We start from the raw sequence: 23,974 nt of genomic DNA on the forward strand, positions 1-23,974 counted from the left end.
TGAATGATTCGTGTGGTATGAATCCTCTGTCATATCTCCTATGTTTTATTCACCATATAGAGGAGACATTGAGTTGCAGACAGGCACAACAAAAAGACTGCTATACATTTGAGCTTCCAACCACAGAGTCTTCTACTTTAGAAGAAGACCTTTTGGCCAAAAGCTCAATTTTTGTTGTGCCAGTCTGCAACTCAGTGTCTCCTATACATGGTAAGTAACAGTCTATCTTCGTCATTACTCCATCCTGGATTTTCCATTGCTCAATGTTTTATTCAGATTTTTGTTGTGGTCAGTTAGAGAGAAATGGAAATGACTTTGGTGCATAACAGCTACTAATGTTCTAGTTTTTTATAATTACTTCCATTGTATATGTTTCCTTTTTTAAGAAGTTAATCATTTTGATTTACCAGAGGTAACTCTGTGACTTGCTTTATAATCATACAATGCAAATCACATATCAGCATTATTTTTTAATAATATTTGATCCAGCCAATTTTAGCATTTCTTTGTAATGCCATATTCATTTCGCAGTTTTATTTTGAAGCATCTAGATTTGCCTGACTGTTTTGTTCATGTCTTGCTGTAGGGAATTTGAATGCATTTGTTAAAGTATGTGGGTGGCAAATCTCATAATGAATCTGGACTGTGAAGAAGCAGGTTTAAATTCTTTGAATTTCCATCACAGTTCTCTTGATTGTCAAGTATAGGCTGATTTATTTCCCCCATTTCTGTTTCCTTATCACTTGAGACACTATATTTGCAGCCAATACTGACATTGCATCATTGTGTATGCTCTCATGCAAGACATCTGTCATTATTATTGTCCAGAAGTAAATTGAATGCAGAAAATGTGGTATTGATTTCAGGGACAATTATATCACTTATTTTTGAGGCAGTACATCAAATTAGCACTGCCAGCTCATTGCAGATCACTTACTCTCTGTGGTTTTGTGTTTTAAATTGTTTCATTTTTTTAATTGATGGATGACGTGCCCGTATTCGTATTGTCATTGACTTGTGCAAGAATAACTTTGAAGTGTATGAGATTTAAACTATGTTTTGTTTTTGTCTTTTTAACAGATGGAGATATTACTGTGTACAGAATGGGAGAGCATGTGGATATAAGCAGGGGTCCCCTAGTGGGCAATACTGGCTTTATTGGTCGGTGTACTGTAACTGCAGTAAGTAGTCTTTTAATATTCTTTCATGAATGTTTGTATTGACTTTTTGTACAAAACTAATAAGAAACAGTTAAGCAATAAGTAAAGTGTAGCTTCTGAGTGGCATTTGTTATATTATTATGTCAGTGATGATATAATTTTCCTAAGATCTTTCAGAATGTGACTTTGTTGTTGTGAAAATTAAGTATTATAACATATAGCTGTCACTGATGCATTCCAGTATTTAATTTTCTTTTATGAGACATGTTGGTGGAAGATGTTTATCATTGTGTCGTCAGTAGTCGACAGACATATGGAGATAATGTATGTGTAGAGCAAGGAAAATACTGTAAGTTGCTTATTTATAATTAAGCAACTCTGTTATTACAAACTTTATAAACATGTAGCCTTTTAGTAACTTCTGTGATCTGATAACCAGTAAGCAGAGTCACCCTGTATTTAGTCACTGAACTTGTAACCAGGAGTGTTGTTAAGATTCTGTTTGGCCATACACCACCCACGTTTAGGTGTTCCACATTTTATTTAAGTCACTCAAAGTGAGCCACAGGATGTGGTCTGTTCACATTACTTCTTCTTGTGACCTATAGTCAAATCAGCATAAGTTGATACCTGACAGTTCCAGTGGGCTGGGCATGACAGCTTCACAGGCCTACCTCATCAGTAACGTAACGCGATTTTGTAAACATCTCTGTGGTAATGCCTTAGTGTAGTCAATGTTCTGCAGACGGCCATTGTTTTTGCCTGCAGCCACTAGCACTTCGCAGCTGAAAGCTGGCAACAGTGCTGTGAACCGCCAGAGAGCTTCTTAATGCATCTCGACTGTAGTGCTTCAACTTTAATAACATCAGTATCTAATATGTTGTGAACTCATATCATTCCTTCTTCCACTCATTACAAATGCCAACCACAATGAGAATTTCAACTGCAGCTTATGCTTTTCAATAGAAAACTAGAAGTCCTCATATTTGAACGAACAAACATATTAAGACTGAATTCGAAATTTAAGAAGCTATTGAAATATGTGCTGTATATGGTAGCCAACATTTTTTCTTGTTCACAGCCAGAATGTGAACTGGTACTACAGAACACAGATCAACTCTATGGCCACATATGTAGATACATAGAAACTCTCCTGTTGGCTTACCATGTTTCTTTTAATGTGTTATTAATAAACAGCCTCTTAGGAGTTGATCTTATATCATTGTTATAACGTCAAGTTGAACACGATATATTTCAGAACGACACAACACATATAAGTCACAGAGTAAGTTGACAAGCAAGACATGTGTACACATTAGCATTCGAATGAGCACTGAGTCCCAGTCTAGCGGCCGCTGCTCGGCTGGCCGCTTAGGTGGCGCAGCTGCTGCATGGCTGGCAGACAGCGCCGCATGTAGAGGACGCGCGTAATTGCACGGCGGCGCTTTGAGTGATCGACGAGTCACAACACTTTTCCCCCCTTTGAAATTGTTGCACTGGTCTTGATGGAGGTGTCCTGGAGATGGCTAACGTCCATAGGCGTTGTTTGACTCGCCGTAAAGTCTCGAGGAGGAGGCTTCCCGTACGGACGGAAGTGTCCCCGGTGATAACGGGTCGAGATGACAGGAGACGTAGGGGTCGAATCTGCTGGGGCCCCATGCACCAATCTGCCTGTTGCGGCAAGTCCAGTTGATATGACAGGAGACATGGGTGATGTGTCGGTGTCCGTTGGAGGAGGAGGCGAGTAGATTTGCTCTGACAGAGAATGGTCATCCGGTTCCTGCTTGGGCATGTCTCCCGGTGACGTCCGTTCTTGTGCTGGCATCGCGATGGCAGTGAGAGGGCTGCGTTGTGAGTATTGAGAAATGCCAAGATCCCGAGCGTCGGGTAGAGCCAAAGGTGGTGTAGCAGCATTCGGAACAGGCGTTGCTGGCACACAAGGCCGAAGCTGGTCCGAATGACGCACTGCAACACCCGTGTCCATCTGGATTTCATACAGGCATCTGCCACAGTGTCTTATGTGGCCCGGGATCCATTTTGGCCACCTGCCATATCCCTGTACCCAGACGAGGTCGTCGGCAGTGAACCAGCCAAGTGAAGGCACCCGTGGCCGTGAGGTGGAAGGCCGCAGAAGATGAAGTAGCGTGCGCGGCTGTTAGCCATGTAAGAGCTCAGCCGGGCTGTGGTCGCCCATGGGGGTGAAACGGTAAGACGCCAGAAACTGGAGAAGCGCATCAGCAGCAGCAGAAGAAGTCAGAAGTTTCCGCATCTGAGCCTTAAATGTGCGGACCAGTCATTCAGCCTCACCATTGGATTGTGGATGGAACGGCGGGGCCGTGACATGCATAACACCGAGACGAGCACAAAAATCCACAAATTCGGAAGAGGCAAATTGCGGACCATCATGAGTAACAAGAGTAGAGGGGAGGCGTTCCAAAGAAAAAATGCGGGCGAGAGTACTGGTGGTTGCCGCGGTGGTAGGCGACGTGCAACGGACAATGAAAGGAAAGTTAGAGTAGGCGTCAATTACGAGGAGCCAATAAGTACCTAAAAAGGGTCCCGCAAAGTCAGCATGAATGCGCTCCCAAGGCTTCTCAGGCGAAGGCAACGGTGACAAAGATGACTTCGGGGCAGCGGCCTGTGACGCACAAGGGCCGCAAGTAGCGACCATGTGTGCTATTTCAGAGTTGATGCCAGGCCAGTACACATGACGGCGCGCCAGAGATTTTGTGTGAGACACACCCCAGTGCCCTTGGTGAAGGAGGTGCAAGACCAAAGCACGCAAAGATGCAGGTACCACAACACACGGCGAAGCATTGTCAGTGGAGAGGAGGATAACACCATCCCTAGCCGTGAGGTGGTAGCGCAAAGCGTAGTAGTTCTGCAACGGATCAGAAGTCTTAATGGACGGGCGATCTGCCCAACCCTTCTGAATACAGTGCAAAACCCGGGAAAGGGTAGGGTCAGAACCCATAGCAGCCGCCAGCCTGTCCCCAGTGATGGGGAACCTGTCCACAACCCGCTGCTTGGCAACATCCAGGTGGAAACACAAAAGTTCGTCCCTATCGAATACCTGATCAGGACCCATGGGAAGGCGAGACAGAGCATCAGCATTTGCATGTTGAACCGTTGGCCAGAAATGAATCTCACAATTGAAATGAGACAAGTAAAGAGCCCAACGCTGGAGGCGATGTGCAGCCTTGTCGTGAAGTGACGTTGATGGATGAAACAAGGAAACAAGTGGTTTGTGATCCGTAACAAGATGAAATTTTGAGCCATAGAGAAAAACACCAAACTTATGAAGAGCATAAATAATGGCCAAAGCTTCTTTCTCAATTTGAGAATACTTTTGTTGGGCATCCGTGAGCGTTTTGGAGGCATAAGCAATGGGTTGTTACGCACCGTCAGAAAAACGGTGCGTAAGGACTGCACCGACCCCGTATTGAGAGACGTCTGTGGCAAGAACAAGATGTTGACCAGGTCGATAAGTAGCCAGGCACAGGGCCTGTTTCAGCATAGTCTTCAATTTCTGGAAAGCCGCTTCGCATGATGCGGACCAGTGAAAAGGCACGTTTTTATGCAACAGGCGATGCAACGGCTGAGTCACTGAAGCCGCAGACGGTAAAAACTTGTGATAGCATGCTATTTTCCCCAAGAAGGCCTACAGTTCCTCAACAGATGTAGGGCGAGGAAGGGCATCGATCGCAGCGACAGTTTGCTGAAGCGGACGAATACCATCCCGAGAGAGTTGAAACTCCAAGTACGTGATAGATGCCTGAAAAAAATTTGATTTCTGAAGATTATACTTAAGACCAGCAGTCTGTAAGATATGAAAAAGTGTGCGGAGATTTTGAAGATGTTCTTCAGTGGTGGAGCCAGTGACAACAATGTTGTCCATGTAATTGATACACCCAGGGACAGGGAGCAATAATTGTTCCAAGAATCGCTGAAAGAGAGCAGGGGCGCTAGCAACCCCGAATGGCAAGCGTTGGTATTGATAGAGGCCGAAAGGCGTGTTAAGGACGAGAAACTGCCGGGAAGCAGCGTCGAGAGGAAGTTGATGATAAGCTTCTGACAGGTCACTTTTAGAAAAATACTGGCCTCCAGCAAGTTTAGTGAACAGTTCTTCAGGACGGGGCATAGGGTAAGTGTCGATGAGGCATTGAACATTTACAGTGGCTTTGAAATCGCCACAGAGACGAATATCACCTTTTGGCTTAGCAACGACAACGACAGGAGAGGACCACTCACTGGAAGTGACAGGAAGCAAGACCCCTGAAGTAGTGAGACGATCCAACTCCCATTTTACCCGATCACGAAGGGCCACAGGAATGGGCTGAGCCCGAAAAAACTTAGGCCGAGCAGTGGGTTTGAGCATGATAAGAGCTTCAAAGTCGTTTGCACGGCCTAACCCAGGAGAAAAAAAGGGACGAAAATGTCGTTGACAAGGAATCCAATTGAGCATAAGTAATAGCATCAGAGACAATATTGACAGAGTCATCTATGGAGAACCCAAAAATGCGAAAGGCATCGAAACCAAAAAGTTTTTTTGCGTTGCTCTGGTCAACCACAAATATGGGAACAGTGGCAACGACGGATTTGTAAGATACCTCAGCATTAAACTGTCCCAAGAGAGAAATCTTCTGTTTATTGTATGTCCGTAATTGCCGAGTGACAGGTGACAGGAGTGGATAACCCAACTGAAGATACGTCTGAGAATTAATCATAGTGGCAGCAGAACCGGTATCCACTTGCATGCGAACATCTCGACCAAGGATTTGGACAGTAAGGAATAACTTCCCTGAAAGGGAAGAAGTGCAATTCACAGACAACACAGAATCAGAATCAGCGTCATGTTCATGAACATCATGTATGCGGTCGGATTTGCAAACGGAAGACACATGACCTTTCTTTTTGCAATTGTGACACACAGCCCAACGTTGGGGACAATCCTCGCGTGAATATTTCGTAAAACACCGCGGACGTGAAGGAAGTTGCCGGGGGTTTTGCTGCAGTTTCTTAGCGGGTTGTTTACGGCTAGGCCGAGGCTGCGCGTGGGAGCACACTGCGGCCACGTCGGCCGGCGGGGACGCGCCGCACGCGTCGTCAACAGCGCACAGAGGTTGTATTTCCCCGACATCACCCCACGCCTCTATTTGCGCCCCAGCGGTGTGAGAAATTTCAAAAGACTGCGCAATGGAGAGAACTTCATCTAGAGTCGGATTCGCCAACTGAAGAGCATGTTGCCGAACTTCCTTGTCGGGCGCCGACCGGATAATAGCATCCCGTACCATGGAATCGGCATAGGATTCCTTGTGAACGTCAGTAACAAATTGACACTTTCGACTGAGGCCATGAAGTTCAGCAACCCAAGTGCGATAGGATTGATGTGGCTGTTTTTGATAACGATAAAAGGCAACACGAGAGGCTACCACATGCGTTTGCTTTTGAAAATAGACAGACAGAAGTGAGCACATTTCAGCAAAGGACAAAGACACAGGATCCTTCAAAGGAGCCAATTGCAACAACAACCGATACATTTGAGGTGAAATCCAAGAAAGGAACAGAGACTTACATGGTTGTTCGTCCGTGACATGAAATGTCGAAGACGTTTTTCATAATCAGACCAGTCTTCCACCGTCTCGTTGTAAGGAGGAAAAGGAGGTATAGCCAACGACGAGAAACGCCCCGCATTTGACACTGCGACGAAATCGCGAATCGCCGCTGTTAGAAGCGTTTGCTGTTCAAGGAGATTTTGTTTGCAATAGTTGCTCGACAGTAGCCATGGAACCCTGTTGGTCAACGGTGAAAAGTAAAAATCCACTACCTCGTCGCCAATTGTTATAACGTCAAGTTTAACACATATATTTCAGAACGACACAACACATATAAGTCACAGAGTAAGTTGACAAGCAAGACATGTGTACACATTAGCATTCGAATGAGCACTGAGTCCCAGTCTAGCGGCCGCTGCTCGGCTGGCCGCTTAGGTGGCGCAGCTGCTGCATGGCTGGCAGACAGCGCCGCACGTAGAGGACGCGCGTAATTGCGCGGCGGCGCTTTGAATGATCGGCGAGTCACAACTATCATACCTATTAATAACTGGCAGATGCACCAGTGAAATATCATGTCTGAGGAGATTTCAGTGCCAATAAACATTGAAGCATTATTTACATGTAATTTTTTAATTCATATGTAATTTTTTTCGTATATAGTAAGTGACAAATCTATTGGTTTAGTGGCGTCTTATAATTTTAGAGATTGAATGAGAAGGCCAGTGATAAGATTCTGGATTCACGTTCAGAAGGGCTGTGGTTCAAATCCTCGTTAGACTATCCAGATTTAGGATTACCATGGTTTCCCTAAACTGCATAAGGCAAATTCTTCTGTAAAGGACGTGACCAGTTTTTTTTCCCCCACCTGAGCTTGTACTGTCTCTTATGACCTTGTTTTTTTGTTAAGATGTAAAAACCCTAATCTTCCATCCCTTCTTCATTCTAAGTTAAGTGTACTAGGTGTTGATGATCATGAATTTTTGTTTCAGATATGTTTGCATATAGTTGTCTTGTTTCTCACAGTCTGTTCAATTTCTTGGAACTGCACATGTGCAGTTAAAATGCACGTGGTGCTTTAACTAAGTTATGGAAGGGAAAATAGTCAGCTGCATTATTAGTACTTGTCATTTAAAGCCTGTGTTTAATCTGTCTAACAGGTTCATCATGTGGAAACAGACAGTGGCAGCCTGTACAGGTTTCAGGGAGTAGCACTGCCCAGAGGACTCATGGTAGGTGGGAATAATGAATTTTATACTTTTTTTGGAATAACGAATTTTATACTTTTACAGATGCCTAGCCAGAGCTTACCCACAGGAGGTAAAACTAGGAGAGTAGCTATCACAATTTTTATGACCTTCCTGAGGGAGTAAAGAGTAAGTTTTGTAAGGTTGGGAAAGAATAATGGTCATTCAGACTGCATGTTGAGAAGGGCCCATCTGTTATGAGAAACAGGGGAAACAGAATATCAAGCTATGGGTAGATTTCTTTTCTTTCAAATGTGCCTGTTGAAAGTAGTGGAACACTATCTCCTGAAGGTAAATACTGTCCAACCATTCTGTGTCCTTGTAGTTTTAGAGTTATCTCAAATGAATTATCATTTTGATATAATTAAATTTCTGTTTTACAATGCTCCTGTTATTTTATTGTTGCATTTTATTACCTTGGTATGATCCCCACATGAGGGAGTAGCAATAGTACGTGAAAACTTAATTCCACTGGTATATAAAGGCCTCCTCTAAAATTTGCTATGCATTGAAGCCTTCAGCTGTGTCTGTCCATATTACTCTTATCTGTTTTTTAAATGTCACCTACCTACCTTCCATTAGGTCATTGTCTCGTATGTTTCCTTACCATCATGTACATTTTCAGGTTAGACATCTTTGCTTGTTCCAAACCCAAGCAATTTAAAGCTGATCACACCATGTTCTATGTGGTTGTCCTATCCTTCTTCTACCCTTGGATCTGTAGTAAAAGGTTTTTCCTTCATATCTTGTTTCGATCCATACATATTAGATGCTCATGCCATTGATTGCTACACTGTTGGGTCTCTTCTGCTATTCCTAGAACATGGAGCTTCTTTCTTATTTCACTGTCCCTCTTATGATCTTCTAATTGTATCCCGCCAACTCTCATTTCTCGCACTTCAGTCCTCATAACTATGTAGCCGTTAGCCCTGCAGCTTTGAATAATAGGCAGCAAAATGCACACTTTAAGATTCTCTCCTGTACTGCAGTGCTTTCAAAAAAGTATGGCTGTAGTGACACTGGGCTTGGCATTGACTTTAGTGGCTCAGAAAGTGAAGAAAACTCTGATGTTACTTCATTAGAGACTGGAAGTGACAACAGTTTGTCAGTTGAGTGACAAGTGCTCACCGCTGGAATGAGATAAATACATCGACTGTGCACCAGCCAGCTCTTCCAAGATTTATGTTTACAGGAAACAATTGCGAAATACATAGTTAGACTTCATAACTACTCAGAAACTAAAAGACGACTTTTTCAGGATATTTTAGTTGAAGTCCAACACACAAGTATACACAGGATTTTATTATTGGTGATCTACAAAATTTTGTAACTTATTATTTTGAGTTTTAAAAAGTATCTAGATTTATGTTCATAGGAAACTGTTGTAAAATACATGGTTAGACTTCATAGATACAAAGGAACTGAAAAATGATGTCAAGTTTCAGGATACTTTAGTCGAGGTCCAGTGTACGACTATATTCATGATTTTATTATTGGTGATATTCAAAATTTTATAAATTATTATTTCAAGTTTTAAAAGCTGTCTTTGTATGCCTATATGTAAAATCATTCAGTATAGGATGTTTTTCATTACAAAATATTTTTTGGAATGTAACTTGAAAAAAAAAAAAAAAAATTATGATGTTAGGGGCTTAAAGTCCACATTAGGGATCCACACACAGTAAAGGTACAATCATAATACTCTGAAATTTAAGTACTGTCTCTTTCCTGGTTTTGTTTGGTAATGTTCTCTTAATTGTATCTAACATGTGTGAGTACCATTGTCGTTTCTTTTCAGGATCATTACCATAGGCATAAGAGATACAGCAGCCCAGGTAGTTGTCCCAATACGTTATTCTTGATTCCAATTTTTGTTCTGATGTGTATTTTGGTATTGTTATCAGCATACGAACTCTTCATTGACCTTAATAAATGCTGAGGGATGTCATACTCTCCTAAAATTTCCTATAACTTAGATCTCACCACCTGGTTGAAGGCTTTTTCACAATCCACAAAAGTTATATACATTAAAAGATTAAATTCTCTGTGCTTTTCTTTTATTTGGTTAATACAGAAAGCAAAATCCATACAGTATCTTCCTGTTATCAGAAAAAGTTTCAGTTAAAGCATTTAATAATTTGGAAAGTATTTTGGGATGTACCGTATTTACTCGAATCTAAGCCGCACTTTTTTCCCAGTTTTTGTAATCCAAAAATCCGCCTGCAGCTTAGAATCGAGTGCAAAGTAAGCAAAGTTCTGAAAAATGTTGGTAGGTGCCGCCAAAACTAACTTCTGCCGTCGAATATATGTAGTGCTACACAGGCATGCTTTGCAGGCATGAAGATAAATACTGACGCCAAAACCTCTGCGTCAGTAAATAAATTAAAAGAAAAGGTAGAAGAATGTAAACATTATGCCATGTATTCTTTCGTGTTTTCTGCTATCTCATTTAAATCCTGTCTGCCTAATAGACTACGAAACTAGAATGAGACAACAGCAAACGTGGAAGAATATACATATGATGTCATGTTTATATTCGTATTATTCTTATGCTGATTAGTGATACAGTCAGAAATGAAGCACGGCAACTGACTAGATTTTTAAATCTAAGATGATACTAATTCCTGTGCAGAATGTAATGTACTAAAGAGGCGTCTGCAAAGATTTTCAAACGGAGAAAAATTTTCGCTAAACTCTCGTTCAGAACATCTTCTATCATATGCAGTCTATTATTTGGTTCTTGTTTTTTTTTTTTTTTTGTAAGCCGCGGTAGCGTGCACAAAAGCAAGCCATGCCGTGAGCGGCGACAGGTCGTAAACACTCATTATCAGAAAGCGGCAAACAATGCACGACACAGTACAACAATGCATTTTCAGCATAGAGTGATGTAAACACTTATAACAAAGAGAACGGCACTTATCAGATCAAAGCAATATAAGCAATCGATTCAAACCACATGAAGCCCATGAAAAAGGAAGGGTACCCGTACAAATGCGGACGGAGCACCTGACACATAGCAATGGCTACTTGGTAAAGCTCAACTGTTAAGCTTACGACTCGAACCAAACTACTGTAGCTGTATCTTCATCCATTCGACCTAAATTGTGTCTCATGTTGCAATGGACCAACTTTGTTTCGATTTGGAGGTGCGGTCTTAAACTTTTCTCTCCCCTTGAATTTCGAGTCTCAAATTTCAGGTACCGCTTAGATTCGGGAAAATTTTTTTTCCCTTGATTTAGAGTCTCATTTTTCAAGTGCGGCGTAGATTCGAGTGCGGCTTAGATTCGAGTAAATATGGTATATTATACCCACAGTTTAATTGGCTTGTACCTTCGTGGTTATTACAAATACTCCTGTCTCCTTTTGTATAAATGGGTAAGATTACTCTGCTATCGTCTGGAATGACCATTCTTGTGGCATGGACTTATAAAATTTAGAAGCCTAACCCTAAGATTCTTGGGGACATATTTAATACGCTCTGAATTTTTTTATGTTTTCTCTGGACACATTCTGTTTCTCCTGGACCCTATTGCATCTTCCAGTTCTACCAAGGAGATTATATCTACATTCACAAATGATTGAGTGTTACAATATTTTCTTTTTTGCCTGCCCATGGTTTTGGAAATAGCCTAGTCACATTTCACCGAAGATATTATTCTACTGTGAGATGTTGTCCTCCTTTTTATAGAGAGTTTTTATTATTTTATCAGTTGTTATTTGTTTTCCATGGATTTCTTAATTTCTAATTTTTTCTACCACTGTTGCATGTCAGTAAAAAGATAACTGTTTCCAATCTATTTGACCATTTTCAGAGCTATAAGTATAATAAAATACAGTATTAAAAAATGGAAAATCTGTGATGGATTAACGACAGTATGGAAAGGATACATTGCTACTCATGACATTGAGGTCTCATTGAGTCACAGGCAGGCACACTGAAAAAGAATGCTAGATATATTCAGCTATTGGACTAAGCCCGTTATCAGACAAAGAACACTGCCATACATTCACATAAGCACCAACTCTCTGAAGTCCCTGTTCCTTTACCACTCACCACCCAACTCATCGCTGTCGGTTTCTTCTTCCTCTGTGCTAACATCCCCAATACCTGTTGCGTAGCTGCTACATTTCCCAGTGCGCAGCTTGCTCAAAATCTGCAACCTCCTTCCTAGTCTTGATGACCAATTATATCCTCACCCAGACTCCTTTGAAGGCATCACCAAAAAAACAAATTTGTGATACAACAGTAGGCACCCATGTGGCCTCATCCAGTGCCAACCTATTCTGAGTGATAACCACTCAGATTTCCAAACTTATCATCTGGTTCAGTTTCCTTGATATCTTCATGAACTAGACCAAGGACGAGAACACCCTATTCACATTCCTTCAGAACCTCACCTCCCCCCCCCCCCCCCCAAAAAAAAAAAAAAAATTGTTTCCCCTCAGCACTACGAGCCATCTTTCCCGATGTTGGCCTGTACCTCAAGGATGGCTACATGAGTACCTCCATCCACATCAAATCTACCAACTACAAACAATACCATAACTTTGACAGCTGCCACCCATTCCACACTAAGAAATTCCTTCCATAAAACCTAGCCACCCATGGTCGTTGCATGTGCAGTCACAAGCAGTCCCTATCGAAATGTGCCAGGAGTCTCACTGAAGAGTTCACAGATCGAAAGTACCCTCCCCACCTTGTCCAGAAATAGATCTTCCATGCCTTTTCTACCCAGTCACCTACCATCACCCATAGACCCACTGCCCTGTCACAAAAGAGTGTACCCTTATGAGTCAGTAACACTTTCTCTGCCATGGCTTTGACTGTCTCTGATCCTTTCTTGGAATAAGAGGTATCCTCCTCACTGTTCTCCACACCCCTCCCACAGTCGCATTCTGCTCTTACCCAACCTATTCCACCCATGCACCCAACCTCTTGCCTCATAGCTCATGCTCACAGCTCATGTCCCGTAACCCCCCTTCCCTATAACCTCACCCCTCCTGCTCCCCTCCCCTGGCCCCAACCTTCACTAGTTCCTGTCCTCCACCTACGTATCTTCTTACCTGCTGCCACTTCAGTACTACTACACACACCTTGTATCCTGTCAGCATACCTGCATAGTCATTTCCCCTTTTCTACTTCTCTCCTCTGCCCTTTCCCCCACCCCTTCCCAGCACCTCCCACCCCCTCCTGTCTCTCCCATTGTCACACCTAACAGTCCTGTCCTGGGCCCACCATATCCCTGCATGCTCCCACAGTCAGCATTAACATCTTTCCCATCCCTACCCTGGTACCCTTCTCCTTTCCCATCACATACCTCTTCTGTACCTCCACTAACCACCCCAGTGAAGATTGCTGCTCATCTCAGACACAATCACAGTGAGCCTTATCACCAAGAAATGACAGTCACCATGAATATGTGAGTTGTGGTTATGAGAATGTATGTGAGTTTCCTACATCTTCTGGAGGACTTAGTCTACATTATTTTTCATTGTGCTGTCTGTGACTCAGCATCTCCTCTGCATGGTGAGTAGCAGTCAATCCTTTTCATAAAATACAATATGTAAGACACAGAATTAAAATGTACTGGAGGCATAGCTATTTCTTATTTCTTGAAATCTAACAAAGAATTTCTATGGCCCATGTTCCATGATACTAGTTATGCATGTTTCACCAACCTCCATATCATTTTCATTGGTGCTAATTCTGTTTTCCATTCCAGTTTGTTCTCTGATCCATTTGTTAGCATTCCTGTCTCTGCTGTTAACTTCTAACAACATTCTCCGTGTTGTCCACTGAGCTCAAAGTCCATACCTGCCACTTCAACTACATTGGAGTCTTCAATTTATAAACCATATTTAGTTTACCAATGCATTACAGTCATTTTTAATCTTCCACTGATTTCCTTTCCCATCAATCCAGTGGCTGTCTTCAACTGCCCTAAAAACAAAATCTCAACAACTCATTCTATATGACCTCATTGTTAATTTTTACTATTTTCTTTTCAGTGTGTTATCTTGTTTCATTCATATTACAATTGATTTTCAGGCTCACTTGCAAGCCTGATCTGTCAAGTAGTTCCATAATTTGTTTGAAACTTATCTGGACTAGAGGCAAATATTATATTGCCAACTGAAAAATAAAGGTCATTCAGATATGATCCATTAACACATATTCCATATTTATTTTCCAGGAGTGAGGACCTGAAAGCTTTCTAGGGGATAGGAAATTTCTTTGCCGAACTCCATGCTCATTCTGAATTCCTCCCTATCCTTACGAAGTCTAAATGAACTTGTAACATTGATTAGATATTCTTCATTATACACTGATCACCATAAAAAGGGTTGCATCAAGAAGGAGAAGGTGGATTGTGACCATTATTGGTGGGCAGGTAGGTGGTACCACAAATACAAAATGATTACATTTTCAACTTTGAAGGACCAACATTTATTGTGCTACAAAGCCACGAAATGTACACACTAGTATGGCGTCAGATCCGAATGGTTGTGAATACAAGCATCCAAGTGTGCCCATACAACAGTTTGTAGTGGGGGCAGGGCTGGACATGGTGGTATGGAGTATTTTTAATACTTTGGAGGAGAATGGTGACTTGTAAGAAGCTGTAAAGGTGTTACATTTCTGACCCTGTTAAAAACTTGCATAATATTGACTTGTAAATATTTTTTTGAAAGAAGACTGCCTGACTCCACTACATTTTTCCTTTCCCTGAATGCTAGCTGTGGTGGGTGTGCAGCTCACCTTACAACCCCCCCCCCCCCCCGGCCCCCCCCCCCCCCCCCGCCCCCGGTACGAGTATCTTTGTAAGTGTCCAAATGTTGCAGCATAGAGTTGTACAGACCTCGGATGTAGTCTTGTAATACTCCATCCCATGCTGCTTGCATATGAGCAAGCAGTTCCTGCAGATTGATGGTTGAAGGTGGAGTCCTGATGGCACGCTCGATGGCATCCCCACATTTTCTTGACTGGGGTAGATTGGGTACTGCGGCTGGCTATGGAAAAGTATTCGCGGTATGAGGATGACCAGTGTCCTGTCGAAATACGGCATGAGTGTTTATGAATGGCACTAACAGTGAATGGGCACCATAGGATATTGCTCCCCATATAATCGCACCAGGCTGGTGGGAGATGTGATGGAAAATGACAACTGCTGTTTGTGGCACTCTCCCATACACCCCAAACATGGACACAGTGGTCATCATGTCCAAGGCAGAAGTGGGACATCATCAAAAATGACCAGGCCACTGTTTAGTGCCCCATGTCTGTGATTGCTGACACCAGGCGAGGGAAGCATGATGCTGGCTGGTTGTGATTGGAAGGCATCATTATGGTCAGTGTACTGTAAGACCTGTGTCATGCACCTGCCTGCCAATGGTAATAGCACTTATTAGATGGTGCAGAGGACAGCCTGCTGAACCGCTACTATGGTTGCTGTTGGATCTGTTTACATGTGGAAAACAATCTGTCAGTCTTCCTTGCTTGTGGAGCATGTCGGACGACTAGATCCTACATGTTGTACATGTGTGTGTTCTTGTACACGTTACCACCAACAATGGACAATGGTGGTGCCTGTATGACAGGTGTGGTGGACAATACAATGATAGGACACCCAGCCTCTTGCGGCCCCATGATACAGCTCTTCTCAAACTTGTCCAGTTGAGTAACCTGCTGTCATACTGGCCAGCACAACCGTTTAGGGCCCTTTGCATTAATAGATGAGTATGACATCACAGCCCCCCCCCCCCCCCCCCACACTCCCTGTATCCTGCCTTCCTTGAAACAGTGGTTGTTGTCATAGCTGGTGATGTTCAACATACCCATGTAGTTTGCAGATGATAGGTTGGGTCCGTCTGGGTGCAGCTGTTTTTATGACGATCAGTGTACTACCATAGGTTGAATAGTGATTTTGTTTCTCACTGGCAATATTTGTTCATTCAGCTTGAACCATTGATGTCTCAGCAACATGCACATGCCAGTAGGGCCTCCAACAACACTGCCCATTGTGCAGTGGTTGACCAGGTTTCAAAGAGTTTGGTGAAGCATCTGAACAGTGCTGAATCTTGGCAGAGTTATGCTCACCTAGTCCTAGCCCAAACTACTCATTGCTTCTTAATGCCCAAGCTTGGCATCAACATGACCAGTTCATGTACTGCTCTCATGCTAGTAGAGTCATAAATCTCCATTAAATATTGTTGGTTTGCAATCACACAATGTTTGTGTCATCTGTAGTACATTTAGTCAAGAGAGTAAAAGAGCTTGACTCACTATGCTATCTGATGTGTAGGTCACAGAGTAGCCCACCTGTATTTGTTCCTTCTAAAGTGCTCCATCAAGACTGGAAATTCCTGGATGCAGCAGTACAGAAAACAGTGCAAACATAACCACACACCTATAGCAGATCAATGCATGGAACACAGAAACATGTAACAGAAAACAGCATTCACATTAGCTTTGAACACTAGCTCTTTTCCTAGCAAAAGTTCATGCATGCACGCATGTGCACACGCACACACTGCCATGGCTACGACAAGACTGTCTGTGCTCCACACATAAATCCACTTTAGGTTAGCGGTTGCCTTTCCCTTGTACTGATCTAGCAAGAGATACTAACAGCTGTACATTTGATTGCCTAGGCTGTGCATTGGGATCTAGCCTAAGTGGTTTATTTAATCCTCACAAAAGTGTAATTGATGGCTGTAACTTAAATACTTGGCAGATTTATCTTTTGCATCAGAAATTTCATTTATTTATCCCTGTATTTCATAAATGCATTACATTATGATTAAACGAGGAAAAATATGTAGGACTGTCTTTGCTCAAAATTCATCCAAAGAGTAACTCTGCTGTTGTTGTGGTCTTTAGTGCAAAGACTGGTTTGATGAATCTCTCCGTGCTAGTCTATCCTGTGCAAACCTCTTCATATGTGCGTAACTACCACAACCTATATCTATTTGAACCTTCTCACTGTATAAAGAAATCACAATTACTTGATGCCTGAGAATGTGTCCTGTCAACTGATCCCTTCATTTAGTCAAATTGCATGTTAATTTTTTTTCCCTCCAATTCAGTTCAGTACTTCATCATTTGTAATTTGATCTATGTGCCTAATCTTCAGCATTCCTCTGTAGCATCATGTTTTCAGAAGATGCTGTTCTCTTGTTGTCTGAACTGCTTATCATCCACAATCAGTGATGATCATATGGAAGTTTGTCTGTTATGCTGACAGGCTTGGTCAGTCCCCTAGTGGTTTTTGTCTGAGCAGCTGCAGTTATGTTGTGTGTTGGTTGTCACCTTGCATTACACTTGTTTTTATTTGCTGTATTATGCCAGAGCCATCATCAACACATACACAGACAACTTGGCAGACATAAGGATTGTTCGTGTGACTACGGGATGCAGTGTTTCAGTGTTTTATGTTCAAGAAGATGGTACTGCAAGTTTCCTAGACAGGACGCTATCAGAAGATGACTTCTCAGTGGTTACCTGTGTTTAAGAGCAACTGGCATGTTTTCACTCAAAAAGGTCAATGTAGTATGTTGTAGAATGATGAAGGTGTCATGAAGGTTTCAGCAAATGATGATGCAGTTACCTCTTAACTTAAAATTGCTCTTCCTTTCAGTTGTTATTATTTTCATTGAAATTTTGTAGTGATTGATTTCAGATTTGTTTCAGTGTAAAGTACTCCAGAACACTATTGTGAAAAACCCTTTGAATGCCATTGTAATTAAAGTATTGGTGAATGTTAGAAACAGTATATTTTGTGAAACAAGTTTTGTACACTGATTGTTGTGGTGCAAAAGGAGTTAGGAATGGAGAAGAGAATGACTAGGATGATTAAGGGGCAGTGGGAGTAGGGTGTAGGGAAAAGAGCTATGTAAACACACACACACACACACACACACACACACACACACACACACACACACACACACACACGGTAAAACATGATCCTTCAACTAAGAAATTTGAGTTCTGTTACTAATTTCCTTCTTGTTACTTTTGCTCTGCCCTATAAGGTTTCAAACTGTACTAATTTTACTACTGTTCTGTGTTGCAGTTGAATCACTACGCGTATGGCATCCTGGAGTCTCGTGCAAGCAAGCTGGTGAGTTGATATACCTATCGATTTTTGTATTGTTCTGTATTAAAATATAAAAATAAGAAACAAGTATTAGAAAACTTACAGAAAGTAAAGTGTATGTCTTGTTCAGTTGTTAAATGGTTGCAGACTGGCATTCTTACTTGCATGCTTTCCCAACCAGACTTTCCTTTGTATGAAGAAAGAAGTGTGAGGGAAAGAGATTTGCAATAGTCATCCACAATCTTGGGTCAAAAGAGAGACAACAAGGATGTCTCTCACATAAATTGCATTCTTGTTGGTTTTGAAATTTAATTCTCCAGTTGGCTTAGCTCCTAAAGCTTGAAGTTCTGTCACTTTCAGCATTTAAATTACAATCTGCTACTGTATTTTCAACTTGTTTAGTAAAAAATACTCTGTATGACTGAAATTATATTTTAAACTTTTCTTTTCCATACAAAAATTATACTGCAGAAAATAAAATAATTGGTGGCTTAACCATTTAGATTTTGGATTATTAACCAAGGAAATTGAGATTTGTTTATTGGTGACACCTAAGACTTTTTCCTGCCACAAAAATGACATTTGACAGTATATGAAAAAATGTTGTGACATGTGCTTTAGATTACACATCGAGTGGCATATCCTCAGTAAATAGTTGGTTGATGTAGCTCTCTGTGTGAAAGAATAGAAGGACATAGCAGTTCTAAAGCACTATTGTATTAAGAACAACTTTTGTCTTGAATTTCTGAGGGAACTTCCATCCATAAGTTGTACATTTGTCATGTACATTGTGCATCAACTAAATGAGAATAAATTGGGTGTAAATCAAACTTCTATAAAACATTCAAAACAAAACTAACCTGCTACCACCGTCACAGTCTTTGTTTCAAAAATGAAAATGGCAGTTTGGCTCTTAACAACCAGAAAAAATGTAAGGTACTTCGTAAATATTTTGAAAAACTATTAAACTGCAGAATCAGTGAATAAATTCCAACCACTGAAAACCAGAACACCAACCCTAACTCTAGTTATTTCAATTTCATCAGTTTCTTTAAACAGACTTAAAACAAAGAAGTGTCCAGAGAAGACGGTATAATTACAGAATTACTAAAATCAGCTGGCCATAACACTGACACTGCACATCAAATTTTGACTGAAGATTTCCACATGTGAAATGTTTGTACCAAAATGGTGCCGAAAAACCTCACAACCTCACAACTGAGCGGAAGGACAATTGAAGAAGTGTTTGTATTGATCTTTCTGAGAGGCTTGACAATGACTATTAATCGTTCAGTCATGTGATCACAGGTTATGAGCCCTGGATTTTTGAATAGTGGCAAATTGAGGAGCTGCATACTGAAACATTTCGTCAGCCGAAAAAAGGCAAAATGAGCAAATCAAATATCAGAACAATGCTGATTTACTTTTTTGACAATAGAGGTATCGTGCATAAAGAATTTGATCCTCCATGACAAACTGTCTACCAAATGTTTTACAAAGATGTCCTTGAAAGTGTCAGGAATAGGGTGAATCGATTGAGACCAGACGTTTCAGACAAGTGGATGCTGCATCATGACAATGCCCCATGTCACACAGCCACTTGCATCACATAATTTTTCGCTTCAAAGGTGGTCTTGTTGTTCCACAGCCCCATATTTGCCTGATTTGAGTCCTTGTGACTCTTTTCTTGTCCTGAAATTGAAAAAGTCTTAAAAGGATCTCATTTTGGCACTCTAGAGAACATTTCAAAGAATGTGACTGACATTTTAGAGGCCATACCAGTTGAAGGCTTTCAGTGCTGCTACCAAGACTGGGAACAATGATTCCACCAGTGTATAGCTGCCAAAGAGAACTACTTTGAAGGGAATAATGTTGTTGTTTGGAAAACATAAAAACTTTGATAGTTAAAAAAATCAGTCTTATTCTTTTTCTCACACACTTTGCATCTACAACTACATCACTTCTCTGTAATTCATACTTAAGTATCTTGCAGTGGGTTCATTGAATCATCTTCAGATTATTTATCTACTGTTCCATTCCCAAAAAGCTCAAAGAAAAAAAGAACACTTATATCTTGCTGTTGAGCTTCCTTAGCTTTTTGTGTATGCACAATGATTGTTGATCATAAATAAATTATCAGTAAAGATAACAACTGACAAATAATATAAGCATTGAGACACACACACACACACACACACACACACACACACACAAATTAGTAAGGCTACACTGTGCTGGCTGAATATTGTGTACTGGGACTGAAGTTCTCCAGCTTGACTGGGTTAAGGCATTGTGTCATGTGGAGTGGGTCAGAATACAGAGAGTGGAGAAAGTGAGGGAGGTTTGGGAAATGGTGGACGGGAGGCAGTATATGCGTAGGAGAGGAATACGACATGAGCACTGGGTCTGGTGATTTTGTGCATCACATGATGATGGTGATGGTGATGGTGGTGGTGGTGGTGGTGGTGGTGGTGGTGGTGATGATGTGGAGGAGTGTGTTGGCAGGTGGTGACCAAACAGAGGAAGGAGAGAATGGAGAGAAGAGGTTGCGGCTGTGGGATGAGTGAAATTAGGATCCTGGGGGCAGGTTGGGGATGGGTGTGGGAGAGGGTACTAGTGAAGGTTGAGGCCAGGAGGATTACAGGAACAAACGTGTTGCAAGGACAACTCCCATCTACATAGTTCAGAGATGCAGTGTTTCATGAAAGGACCCATATGACATGGGTGGTAAATCAGCCTTTGAAACCAAGCATACTGTGAATAGCAGCACATTCCACCACACTGTGTAAATTGGGTGGGTGGTGGATTACCAGTTTGGGACAGGTGGAAAGGATTGTAGATAAGCTTTTCATCATTTCTAGGAACTGTGATAAATAGTCAAAGCCCCGGAGAAGGTTGTGATTCAGTTCTCTGGGGTGACATTGGCTTATGAGGAGGAGCAATACTACACATCAGGTTCTTGGAGATGGTGGTAGGGGTTACAGGGGTGTGAGGGTACGGCACAGGAAATTTGTCTGTGAACTGGGATTGGGGGATAGTGTCTGTGTAGGAAGATTTTTGTGATACCTTTAGAATACTGGGCAAGGGAACTTTGTCATTACGCACTGTGTGTGGGACTATATGGGAGTGAGTTTTTGGCATGGAAGGGTATTGTTGGTGGTTACTGGGCTCGATATGGACAGAAGTATCTATGGAACCACCAGAGACATGGAGGTCAATGCCAAGGAAGATGTGACATGTTGGTCTGTGGAGGATCAGACAGAAAGAACAAGAGAGATGATGTTGAGACAGTTGTGGACTGAGGCTAGCTTGCTTGACTCTGGGTCTAGATCATGAAGATATCATAATAAACCTGAGCCATCGAAGAAGTTTGGGGTTTTAGGTGACCTAGAAGGTTTCCTCCAGATGACTGATAAATGGGTTGGCTCAGAACTCCGTCATGCGCACGTCCATTGCTGTGCTGCAGATTTCTTCGTAAATCTTCCAGTTAAGGAGATGTAGTTATTTATGAGGATGTTATTATTTGGCTGTATAATGAATGGGTTGATGAGCTTGGAGTCAGAAGGATGTTCGGAAAAATTGTGCTCATAAGTGGCAAGAACGTGGGCATGGAAGATATTGATGTATAGGGAAGTGGTGTCAGCAGCAACAAATAAGAGATCCAGGTGGAAATGAGGCGGGGATGGTTGGGAGCCCACGAAGTAAGTGGTTTGTATCTTTAACATAGGAGGAGAGGCTGCGACCAGTTGGTTAGTATTGTTGGTCAACAAGAGCAGAGTTTCTTTTGATGGGCACACAGTAACCAGCTATAGTGGGCTGTCTAGGATTGTTGCGTTTATGGATTTTGGGAAGCAGGTGGAAGACGAGTGTGCAGGAAAGGGGGTGGGTTTGGAGTGCTGATCCCCCTCCCCCCACCAACACCACCACACACACACACACACACACACACACACACACACACACACACACCTCCAACCTGCCACAAGACCCTAATTTCACTCAGATTATGCCCACACCTTCTTCCTTAGTTTCCCCTTCATCTGTTCTGTCCCCTCCCAACCACCCTCTACTTTATTGTCATCATGTGGTGCATGAACTCAAGGTGCCTGTGTTGCATTCGTATTCTGAGCACCTCCTGCCTCCCTCTGAACCATCAATCGTGCTTCCACAGCCGTTTCTCTCACTCCCTGTGTTGTTCCTCCCCTTACCTGTTCCACCAGACACAACACCTCGCCCCAGTTACAGCAGTGTATTTGGCTGGTGTAGTGTATTCATATAGTGGTATGTGTGTGTGTGTGTGTGTGTGTGTGTGAGTGAGTGAGTGAGTGAGTGAGTGAGTGAGTGAGTGAGTGAGAGAGAGAGAGAGAGAGAGAGAGAGAGAGAGAGAGAGAGAGAGAGAGAGAGTTCTAAGCTTAAAAAAGTATTCAACCAAAAACTTCAAAGTTTTCAGTCTTGTGTACATGCCTGTTGATGACTTAGTGCCCCTACTACTCAGTGAGATGTGGGTGTAAATGAAAACGTTATTCTTAGTATGCATGATACAGCATAAGATAAGTATAAAAGATCAACAAAAACAGCGTACGCATGATTAGTTTCATACTTACCATTTAGTTCTTTACCAAAGTATTTGCAATATCTCAGTACCAGTCTGATTAGTCCCATCTTGTAATATATGGCTTTCTGGTGAGTCAACAACCCAGTATTGCCATCATGTTAATTCTCATTACCCATAAAGCAATTACCTGCAAGATGTTCCTATATCTTTGAAGTTGATGAAAATCTTAAGTAGCTTGGTCTGAATTATATAGACTTGATGAGATGTTTCCCACTTGAACTTATTACACAGAATTTGAGATGTATTGTTGTGAATGAGAACATCACCATACTTCAATGATATACGAAAATATCTCTGTTATACAAAAATATCTCTGATGACTGTCAAAAGATCCAATAGCATGTGGTTTCACCTTGACTACTGTCATAGTTTGCTACATTCGCTACATCAAAAGTTCTGTAATAAAAACTTGTTGACCTGGGAAAAAAAGAAAAACACTTGTATAACTAAAAATCTGTTTCCTTGTTGCATGTAAGTCTCATGAAGTGAACGTTTTTGTTACAGAACACTTTGCATCTCCCAGACAGTTACAAAGCAGAACCAGCTAAGACGGCATCTGTCATGGCCTCTACTGTGGCATGACTATAGCCGAGAACTAAGTTCTCCCTATCAGGAGGATTATTCTCCCAAAAATAACAGCAGTGCATCCACCTTGAGGCTTTGGTCTCACAATGTATTTATATTTTTTATTGATGTACAATAATAAATAGATTTTCTTTAATAAATGTGTTGTTCACCAATTTATTTATATCAGAATATCACACGTGATAGGTGTGTATGCTAATTTCTTTGTAAATGCTGGGACAGAATTACATATGTAAGTATACAAGGTGTAAACAATAAAAATAAAAAATAAAAAAAATAATAGAAAAAAGGGTTTGGCCAAACTTTCAAGAAATATTCCTCACATGTAGAGGAAAGAATTATGTTATATCTAAAAACAAAGATGATGTGACTTACCAAACTAAAGCGCTGGCATGTTGATAGACACACAAACAAACACAAACATACACACAAAATTCAAACTTTCGCAACCAACGGTTGATTCATCAGGAAAGAGGGAAGGAGAGGGAAAGACGAGGGATGTGGGTTTTAAGGGAGAGGGTAAGGAGTCATCCCAATCCCGGGAGTGGAAAGACCTACCTTAGGGGGAATAGAGGGAAACATTCCACGTGGAAAAAATATATCTAAAAAGAAAGTTGATGAGACTTACAAAACAAAAGCGCTGTCAGGTCGATAGACACACAAACAAACACAAACATACACACAAAATTCTAGCTTTCGCAACCAACGGTTGCCT

At 41.7% G+C, this 23,974-nt stretch overlaps 1 protein-coding gene across 1 annotated transcript in view; it reads left to right on the forward strand.

Annotated features, from left to right (window-relative positions):
* LOC126092495 (39S ribosomal protein L39, mitochondrial) overlaps window positions 1-23,460 on the forward strand; it is a 74,649-nt gene extending 51,189 nt beyond the window's left edge. The window contains exons 6-9 of the mRNA XM_049908113.1: window positions 1,081-1,181; window positions 7,873-7,944; window positions 18,036-18,083; window positions 23,179-23,460. Of these exons, the coding sequence (XP_049764070.1) occupies window positions 1,081-1,181; window positions 7,873-7,944; window positions 18,036-18,083; window positions 23,179-23,256 (299 nt within the window). The 3' untranslated portion in view covers window positions 23,257-23,460. The remainder of the gene's footprint in view (window positions 1-1,080; window positions 1,182-7,872; window positions 7,945-18,035; window positions 18,084-23,178) is intronic.
* The last annotated feature ends 514 nt before the right edge of the window (window positions 23,461-23,974 follow it).

Source organism: Schistocerca cancellata, chromosome 7, assembly GCF_023864275.1.
Source record: "Schistocerca cancellata isolate TAMUIC-IGC-003103 chromosome 7, iqSchCanc2.1, whole genome shotgun sequence".
In the NCBI taxonomy this organism is placed as follows: Eukaryota; Metazoa; Arthropoda; class Insecta; order Orthoptera; family Acrididae; genus Schistocerca; species Schistocerca cancellata.